A 10,157-nucleotide genomic window follows, 5' to 3' on the forward strand; every position below is an offset into this window, starting at 1 on the left:
AAGTAAAATCAAATTGTCTTAAATGCATTAGTGGAAGACAAAATGTATTTATTTTAATATTCATTGTTTTATCACTGTGTCCTACATATATATTTTTAATTTTTTCCGTAAGTGTTGAGCAGCTGCAGGAATAAATTTTTATTCCGAGTTAATCTCTGATTCACCCTCCGAAGCGGAAGGCGGCGCTAATGAGCATTAATACGAAACACAGAAGAAGTAAAGGTATATGGGCGGGAACAGCACCAAAGAGGCAACAGGGACGACTGGAGAAAGTTGGACCTAACGGCAGCAACTAGCATCACTGGACTTACAGTAAGTTTTCAATGTTGATATTAGTTTATTGTTAAAATACGAATATTTAGTTGTATTTTGGGTGCGTGTCGAAAAGAATAGCAGAAATGTCGGTCCGTGTTTTTTATGTGCTTTGCTGCTCTCCCCGAAGGAAACTTTGCGCTTGCAGAGCTAGCATTAAGTTGTTGTAATGAGGGTCGCAGGCTGTTTAAAAAGTTAGATACTACTTGCTCTAGAGGTGGCGCCCGGTCGCCTAGTATAAAACAAAGTATTTTAATCTCTCTAAATTTTTAAACCCCCTCTCATGACTCAGAATAGTTGGGTCCAAACAAGCCCGTTGTCCCTGCAGTTACACAATGGAGATGCCTGTCTGCAGTGAGAGTGCTTTCAAGCAGTTTTCTTGTTAGAAACGCTATATTTTAAACTATATGTGCAGGGTTAGGGTTGTGAAGGAGCTCTTGGACCTCTGGCCTGCTCTAAAAATGGAGTCTGAGGTAATATGGATCAGCTCTGTTTAAAATGAAAATTGTAATTCTTACTCATGTGGCAGCTTTTTGCTGCTTTATAAAGATGTGCGAGATTCTTCAAATTGAACTGTATTGTCCTTCTGCTGTAGTTGTATGCAGAGTTTCAGCGGATTACAAATCAGAACCTGCCCAATACATTCTACGCTGAACTTGACCGCCATCTTCCTCGACTGATGACCTTATTCAGCCAGGGCATCAAAAACTGGGAAGACAGCAGATGCCCTGGTTGAAATTCTAAGAATTCACAATGAACAGGTAATAATAGATTGTTACACATTTCATAGGTTGAACCAGTGGAACATTGGACAGGTTCAATGATTTAAATGAGCTTTTTGAATTTTGCTATTACTCCACTTTGTGTTTGCTATTTGTCTGACTGTATTAAAGATGTGAACAGGTTATTTGTGGACATATGTTCTGATTTGACTGTTGTTTTTGTTGTTGTTCAGTAAACTCACCAGTATATAAAATTCTGTTTTTATCTGGAAATAGGAAATCCATGATATCCACACCAAGTGCACTACCGTTCTCCCTGCCCTTCCTGTCTATCTGCATGAGGATGTCTCTGGATTTTTCAGAACCTGCACTGTGAGTGTCCTTAAGTATCTAACAGATACTACTGTGTATATAAACAGTGCATCAAAGTACAAACATGTATTTTGATGCACTGTTTGGACTTATCTTTGTTTAGTCTACTCCTGTGTATTTCCTTTAGCTTAGTTTCAGTCTATCTCACACCACTTGATTCTCTGGTGAATTAGCTGATTTATGTGTGCAGAACATGGATCTTCTGTTTTTCACCTCTTACAGTGAGACTCAGGTCTCCCTTGTAAAAGAGGTATTGGATCTCAGTGGGAGTTGGTAAAATGAGAAATTATATGTCGTCTGTTGTATTTCTTGGGTTAGATTGTGATTAGTATCTCTTTTTCATTAATTCAGGACGAATCTGATGAGTTGGAGCTTGATGGTGTTGAAGTGGCCCTCTTCACTGTCATCAGTGACCATGACACAACAAGTCCAGTTCACTACCAACCTGTGAAAATCTCTGTCGTCATTGTAAGTGATGCCGTGTTCAGTCTCCCCAGATTTGGTGAAGCCTTCCTGGTAATGTTTGGACTGATCTATGCACTTCACCTCAGCTACCCCAAAGGCCTGACCAACACTTTAGAATTTACTCAAAAGATTTTATTTGGTCTAGAAAGTGGTAAACTGTCACCCAGGTTACAGACCCTCAAGAATGACTTGGTTATGTAGGAACTCATCTGAAAGAAGGATGCAGGGTGAAGCATTATAAAAGGCTAGTTCAAAGTTCTCTCCTTTCATCTAAATAATGCCTCAAAACATTATTAGATTACTCTACAGGTGTTCAGCCAATAGGTCCAAACTATACAACGTGCCTTTGTTCTCATTAACATAATGCAAAGCAACACTAATGTTTTGTATGTTTTAATGTTTTTCGTAATACTATTTCCAAAACATTGTGGGCTGCGCAAGATGACCTAAATTTCACTGTTTGATACTGGTTAATGTAAAACAAATAGCATTGTAATTCACTCAAATTGCTGCCTTGTTGTCTTATTCAGATATTAGCCAGAGAGCCAACAGCACATTTTGATATTATTAATTATTATTTTTCATTACTCTGACAGTTTTCCTGACTAAACAATTTTTGGTCTACTTATTTTAATTTATAAATGTTTTTGTTAATTATTTTTAATTTATGTAATTTTTTTTTAAAAATGTATTTAATTTCAACATAGTGCTAAAAGGGAGCAGGCAAGATACTGTTCAATGGCAGATGTTTATGACTTTTGCATATTAAGTTACCGATACTCAGTGTAATTGAGGCAATCAATTGCCTCAAAAATTTTAAGTTTTGGGTCACATGTTTTTAAGTATCAAGTAGTCAACATATTTGACTAACGTGTACTTAAAATAATGACAACACAAACTAATAAACATTTGAGTTTTGTTAACATAAAAATGTTGTAGTTGTGTACTTATTTTTTATAAGTTCTGTGAACTTATTTCTTTGAATTTGTAAACTTGAAACTTTAAGTCATATTAACTGCAAATATTTGAGTTGACCGTTCTCAAAAGATACAAGTACCATGTAATCCAAACTTTTATGTTCTGGAAAAATTTGGCTTTTGAGTTGATCAACTCAAAAAAATTGAGGCAATCGATTGCCTCAATTTTTTTGAGTTCTGGTAACTTATTCGGGTTTACAGTGTACCTTGGCTATAAGAAGTGGTTATTTAAGTCACCGTTGTCTTCCTTTAAGGAGTCTGACCATTCTCTTGTGACCTCTGCCATTTTCAGCTGGAGAACTGCCGCTCACTGGATATTTTCTCTTTTTTGGTCCATAGTCTGCAAACCTTAGACATGTTTAGGTGGGAAAATCACAGTGGATCAGCAGTTTATGAAATACTCAGACCACTGCATTCGACACTAACAACCAGGCCACGGTGTAAGTTCTTCATGACAGTTTCTACATGCCTAAATGCAATAAGTTGCTGCATTGAATATTTGAATATTCTTATTTGTATATATTTCAAAACTTAATTATTTAGGTGAAAATAATTATTTAGGGACATGGGCAAGTTTATAGTCTAAAAAAAGGTATGCAGTCTAAAACATATCACACAAACACTTTAATGAATGTGTCTTTTAATTCAATCATCATACTGAAACACATTTCCAATCATTTAGGTCATTTAGCCCTTTTTTGCTTCCTTTTTTTAGTCGGTAGATAAGAATTAGTGTGCCGATTTTGTCTTATCTGCCATCTGTTCCTGTGAGGGTCCCATGATGGGGATTACACTGACTGAACTAATCCATCCCAAAGAGGCAGATTATTCCCGAGACTGTTTAAATGCAGTTGTATGGGAATGATTCATTCAGCAGGGGACATTTACTGGGAAGAAATAATGAAGCTTTCACAGTCATTAGCAGATAGTATAACAATTTAAAAGCAAGTAAAAGAAGATTTTTTTTCAAAATGAAGAGATATGAAGTAAAAAAAAAAGTAATTAAACTTTATTAGTAAATATTTAAAAATAAAGTTAAACCTATATTGTAGAGATATTTGTATGCCACTAATGGCATATTGCAATATTATTAGTCATCCAGTCAGAAAGAATAATTAAGTAGTTTTTTTTCTGAAAATGTAACAAAGTTCTATAACACACATTATTTGTCATTACCAGCCTTGATATTAGTCTTTAGAAACTCAACCATTACATGTAAGTCTGAAAGATGAAAATAGCCTTTGTCACATGCAAGAACTCACATGCTGTTCTTTTGTTATGCAACAGAATTAGCAACTAGAGGGATTTTCAAAAGTGAAAGATGTCTAATATGGAAAGTGGTTGAAAAATAAATCTCTGCTTACTATCACTGGGAGTCTGCTGTTTGGAAATTACATCAGTCATTGGTATTCAACTGTTCAATTGTTGAGAAAAATTTCCAGTAATAAATAAAATTCCATGGAAACAGCCATCCTTCAGAGGTTTATTACAGATTTTGCAATCTTGACTTTGAAGAGAAAAGATGCTGAATGATTTTTACCCAAGTCATCGCTGCAGAGAGAAAAATGGGATACAACAACTTCAACCTTTACACAACCTGCAGTCTGGAATAAAATATTTTTGAGAATACTGTCTATTTGCCATAACAGGCTGATCATAGTCCTGATCATAGAGGAAATAACTTCAAGCTGTGACTGTCAGTAAAGAACATATCACCCATCCCAGAGTAACATCTGTGCCCTGTTCTTCTTTTTCCCAATACAGCTGAGCCTGACTGAGCTCATGAGAGCAGACAGCAGACAGTGGAGACACAACCAAAGAGCAAAACATTACAACAACATGTATAAATAATACTCATCATTCAATAAATATCACATTTTTTTTTACACATATACAAAACATTGTATTAATTATGTTAATTTGGTCATGGAAAATGATGATTATTAATTTTTGTAACTATTTTGTTTCAGATATTAATTTAAAGGTGCCAAAGCAAAAAAACCAAACAAACAACAAAAAACAAAAACAACAAAAAAAAAATATATATATTTTTTACAATGGTGCATCTCTACCACAATCATCACATATGTTTTAATTATCTCACATGTCACAGAGCAATAAAGAAACCTAATCTCTGATGTTTTATCCAAATAAGGCAAGAACACAGCACCACTTAGACTACACCTCCTGTCTGGTGATTAGCAGTAAAACTGGGGAAATGCATGTGTCTGTTCAGGGAATACAATAATTAGCATGTCAGTAAACTCCACTGCTAAGTTAAACTGCAAATCAATGACCTTTTGTAGTTTGACATGAATTGCAATCCTTTTTCTGAGCCAAAAACAAGAATTTCAGCTAAACATGCAGAACTAATATAGGTGAAAATGTCCAGGAAGGAATTCATGCAATGTAAATCACTTCCAGCATGAAATATCGGTATGCACCGCAGCCCACCAAGTCTGTCCAGATCATAAATTAACTTAATATACTGTAGAGTTGCTATTTTTTATATTTTATATTTATTTATAAATTTTAAAAATCAAACAATGACACAGATACAACCTGTCATTTTTTTTTAACTTGGACACGTTCAGGGCATTAAGAAAGAAGGGGACAAGTGACAAATACACAAAATCAGGTCTGGCTTTCTAGAGCTAACAAATTTTGACAATAGCAAATCCATAAATTAATAAGTAAGATTTAAAAAAATAATGAGTGCCACATATTCTAGCAGTGATGCAGGAGCCCATTACCAGAAATTACAAAATAACAATAACAGAAAACGTAATAAAAATACATCCGCTCCTTTCTTCATTCCTTTGTTCTCATTTCTGTGACATCATTTTCACAAACTCTGTAAAGAAAATAAACATAGTTTCTATAAGCTATGTTCTTCTTGCTCCATAAAGCTACAAATATTTATTCATTCTTATGTAAATGTTGCAGCCTTGCAGCAGCATTATTGATGACATAGATTTGCCAGCAAGATTGAAATATCGGTAAATACGTGTGTAATAAGTTTTTCTACCGAGGACTGTCACAGTATTAGGAAGACAAATTTTGAATATGTTTTTGTCACAACAACAAAAGCTTAAGTTAAACTAATTTCCTTTTCCTTGAGGTGAGTGTTGTTATAAATTGGCACTATATCAGTTAAAACTAAGCTGAATGCACAACTTCTTCTTTCTTTAAGTTTCCTGTTTCACAGTTATAGTAATAGTAATATTATTATGTGAGGCAACACAAAATAATATAAAAAGTTGCTGTAAAATGAAATTATTTTTTTGTGGTCTGTTTGTTTAACTTACCCTCAAAGTCAACTGTTCCATCACCATTGTTGTCAGCCTCCTTGACCACTGCATCGATTTCATTTTTGCTGGTTTGTTTGCCCAACAACTTCAACATAGCATGTTTCATCTCATCAGAAGTGATAGCACCATCGCCATCTAAATCAAACTGCAGAAAAGAGGAAGAAGCCATCCAAATATTGCAAACCTTTTAGAGTTCTGCTGCATGAGTTTCATGCTCTAACAAAGTTTTTTAAAGTAAGTTAATGCACTGTCCACCATGGGGTGCCAAAGACCACAAAGTGAGTCAAAGGTGTGCTTACCTCTTTGAAAGCATCTTTGAGTTCCTTCAAACCAATCATCCCTGCAGTTTCATCCAGAAGCTTGGGGGTCATTAGGTCGACAAAATCCTCAAAGTCCACCCGCCCCCCAACTGCAATAAGATTTCGATAACATAGTTTAAGCAGGGCATTTGTCTTCCTGTGATGATGGACTAGAATGAAATACTTTACAATAGTGTTTCTATGGGTTTCATAAATGTCCATATGTACACACACTGACATAGAATGAGCCAAATGATCATAAAATGCATTATGATGACTAATGTTATTATACCCATATGAAACAGGAAATGTCAGCTTTAATGAACCATTTTCAAGTCAAGTTTCCAGAAACTTTAAGAAGAAATGATGCCATGTTTCTATTTGTGTTTGTAGAAAAATAATAAAAGAAAAAGCAAAAAACAAAAACATAATCAACAAATATGGGAATTTATTACATATTTAAAAAAGTCAAATGTGTGTCACAGAAAAAAAGGTGTTTTTTAATGTCACTGTTATATTTGTCTGTATTATTCTTCATAAAATGTGATAGTTAGACTTCGTTTTCTTCAGTTAATAAACTGTAGGTTTTAGTTTTACTTTGTTGTCACATTACTCACGGTTCATGTTGATGTTTTGGCTCAGTTCTATCAGCTCCATTTCAGTTGGCATATAACCCATGGTCCTCATCAAGTTCCCCAAGTCTTTACAGCTTATTAAACCATCCTTGTCCTTATCAAACTCTACAAAAGCTTCACGTAACTCTGTGGAGCATACAATTTGAGGAAAAGTGAGAAATGTAAAGAATTATACAACCCTTTATAAAGTAAATATGAAAGCGTAACATATAATTACCTTCTATCTCATCATGTGTAAGTGCTCTTGACTGCAAAACAGTTTAAATGAAAATGATATTAGTAATGCTTCAGTAGTGCCACAAATTTGACCTATTTGGTAAACATTAGCCTCAATGAAGCACTCTTCATCTGTTGTTCTTGGACAGATGTTACCAAATCACGCAACACATTCTCATCCCTGGGGACAAACGACTCTTTCTAAAAGTAACAGTCATGCATGCTGTGCATTTCTGCAATGCTCCTTAAGCTCTGCATATATAATCATGTTCCCTGTATAATAAGAACACCCATAACACATTAGCTGAAACTACTTTTGTTCAATGACTTTAAGATCTGTAAGTGTGTATAACTTATTTAAACATTACTGCAATAAAATATTGTAAGCTAAGAAGTGAGAGGGAGTCATTGTCACTCAGACATGATAAATGAAAATCTTTAATACAATTGTGTGAGTGAAATACATTCATAGTTGTTTATGTAATTATACTTTTGTCTGGGATATTCTTCTAACAGTTGCTATCTTTATTCCTGAATGGTACATTTTTAGCATGTATTATTATGTTCATATACACCCTTGCATGGCATGTTCTTTAGCTACAGCATCTATCTGATCAAATTTCCTGTGCAGAATGTCCTGTGTAGATCATAGCCTTCATTTGGTTAAGCTATGCTTGTTAGAATTATGTATAAAGTGTCTTATTACTATGAAATTAGAAAATGTATTCAAAGAAAATGAGAGAAAAGCATCCTGGTGAGGAACCAAGCAAAAATCGGCCTTAGAATTAGTTCTTTAAGCCTGTTTCCTCATTAGCTGAAAATTCTACGATATAAAAATTACCATAGGAACCAAAACAACTATTCCAAAAAAATAATGAATTTCTGTTGACAGAGAAAAAGAAGAGAAATTTAAATAGACTTACTTTTAATCTGCCATTTAGAAATTTAAGATAAAGCCATAAAGTCACAGGATCAAACTGAAATCATATGTTTACTTACATGTCTCCTTTTGCCTCCTTTGAGAAAGATGCAGGGCTGTTTAAGACTCATGATGCCAGATTCAGTCAAGATCCCCGAGCTATGTGTATTTGTGAATTTCTTTCTTATAAAACTATAAATTCCTTCTGTTTTTAGTGTGAGCGAGTGAGAGTATGTGTGTGTGTGTGTATGAACTGAGATCAGCTGCGGTCCACATACACCAGACGAGGCAAGGGATGTCTCATATGGATTATCTCTGCCGCTTTGGTCTGGAAAAGAAAGATAGGCTTAAATGCTGTGCATATAGACAATTTCACATATGTGTTCAAATGTTACCCTGTACATAAAAAAATAAGCTTTTTAATTTGTTACATCAGTTTTACTATCTACAATCTGCTTTCATTACATATTTAAAAAAAAAAAGGTTTCTTATATGACCCCGCAGTTAACGCTTAGGATTAGTCATAGTCTCTACATGCAAACAATCAGCGAAAACAAAGAATCGCTGTGACTCTTACATGCTTTATATGAGAATACAGCAGTGTCCTGTTATATGACCATATAAACCAATGCTTTGTCAAAATTTTATGATGTGTGTAACGTCGTCAATCTGCATCATATTCTTAAGTCTTAACTCATAAATACACATTATTTGCTGCATCACATAATTTTAAATAAATAAGCACGTGACCAATGTGACGCCTCAAAATAAATACAGGAAAATGAGATTGTGGCAGCTAGCTCAGGCATCAGATATGTATTTAAAATTATACGTGTTTATATAACAGATTAACTGTATTCACCACATAAAATTGTCTTTGTGTAGTTATGTCATGTCCTGATGTCTTTTGTAAAAACTATTAATGAAATGAATATTAATCAGGGTTACATCATCCTCATGCTTGTAACATTTTCCAAATTGTTAAGCAGTAAATAGGTTTTGCCCATAATGACGCCAGACAAGAAGGACTGCCAGTAAGTTGGGTACCTAATAACCATCACTTTGTTAATAAAGACTTTTTTCTTGAGTTTCTCCTGATGTAATCAAAGTACCTTAAGTGGTAGTTTGTGTCATTGGATTTGTCCTTTTCTCCTTATTCATCATAAGTACAGGCTGGGGATTAGGAGAAACTGGTCAAAATTCAGCTGTTCATTAAATCATTTATTTTTAATGGAACAAAAATAAATATTAGGCTTGTGGGAAGTGAGGTAGCAAACTGAACATGTTTGTTAGTGAAAGCAGAAAGACAGGAATAAATTCCATGCAACATTTAGCTGCATTTTTATTTATATGACCCAGACAAATCTGCCCCTCCCACTTAAGATCTGAGAGCAGATATCCAGATGGTAAACTGGATATTTCTGCCCTGCTGTTGACTGGATGTTTTCCTTCATTAAAGCAACTGCGCTCTCTGGAAGAGTGTATGTGTGACAGAGCAAATGCTGTGTCTCGATCAAAAGCCTGCGTATATGTGTGTGTGTGGAAATGAGTGAATATGGCTTGTACTGTAAAGCACTTTGAGATAAATGTGACTGTAGTATTGTCACAATGGCCAGTGAGTCTTGAAGGTTTCCTGTTTTCTTGTTTTTTGAAACATGCAGTATCATCTTTAGAGACTTACTGCCCCGTCTCTACATACCTCTGGGACCACAGCTGTAGATGTGAAACTGCTTTAAAAAACGATCAGCACTACAAATACAAGTTCTTAAAACAGAAGGCACACGTTTCACTGCACACATTTGAATGTCAGCAGGTGTCCAGGCCTGAAATGGTGAATACACTGTATGCAAACATAATCATAAGAACAAACAAACACTGACAAATCTAAAGTTTTAATGCTTTTTTCTTTCTGTAGGAGACAATTTCTAG

The 10,157-nt window shown here is 34.7% G+C and overlaps 1 protein-coding gene and 1 long non-coding RNA gene across 2 annotated transcripts; one reads left to right on the top strand and one right to left on the bottom strand.

Moving 5' to 3' along the window:
* On the top strand, window positions 1-2,802 carry LOC106676879 (uncharacterized). Its single transcript, XR_001342486.3, has 4 exons — window positions 1-312; window positions 908-1,073; window positions 1,311-1,406; window positions 1,758-2,802. It is a non-coding gene; the product is annotated as an uncharacterized LOC106676879 (long non-coding RNA).
* Window positions 2,803-4,317: 1,515 nt separating this feature from the next.
* cabp5b (calcium binding protein 5b) lies at window positions 4,318-8,523 on the bottom strand. Its single transcript, XM_004573692.4, has 6 exons — window positions 8,309-8,523; window positions 7,311-7,341; window positions 7,076-7,219; window positions 6,459-6,568; window positions 6,157-6,304; window positions 4,318-5,702 (listed from the first exon to the last, which is right to left on the bottom strand). Exons 1-6 carry the CDS (start codon window positions 8,357-8,359, stop codon window positions 5,674-5,676), a joined length of 513 nt encoding a protein of 170 aa, XP_004573749.2. The 5' UTR covers window positions 8,360-8,523; the 3' UTR covers window positions 4,318-5,673.
* Between the last annotated feature and the right edge of the window lie 1,634 nt (window positions 8,524-10,157).

This window comes from Maylandia zebra, linkage group LG4 (assembly GCF_041146795.1).
Source record: "Maylandia zebra isolate NMK-2024a linkage group LG4, Mzebra_GT3a, whole genome shotgun sequence".
NCBI classification, from domain to species: Eukaryota; Metazoa; Chordata; class Actinopteri; order Cichliformes; family Cichlidae; genus Maylandia; species Maylandia zebra.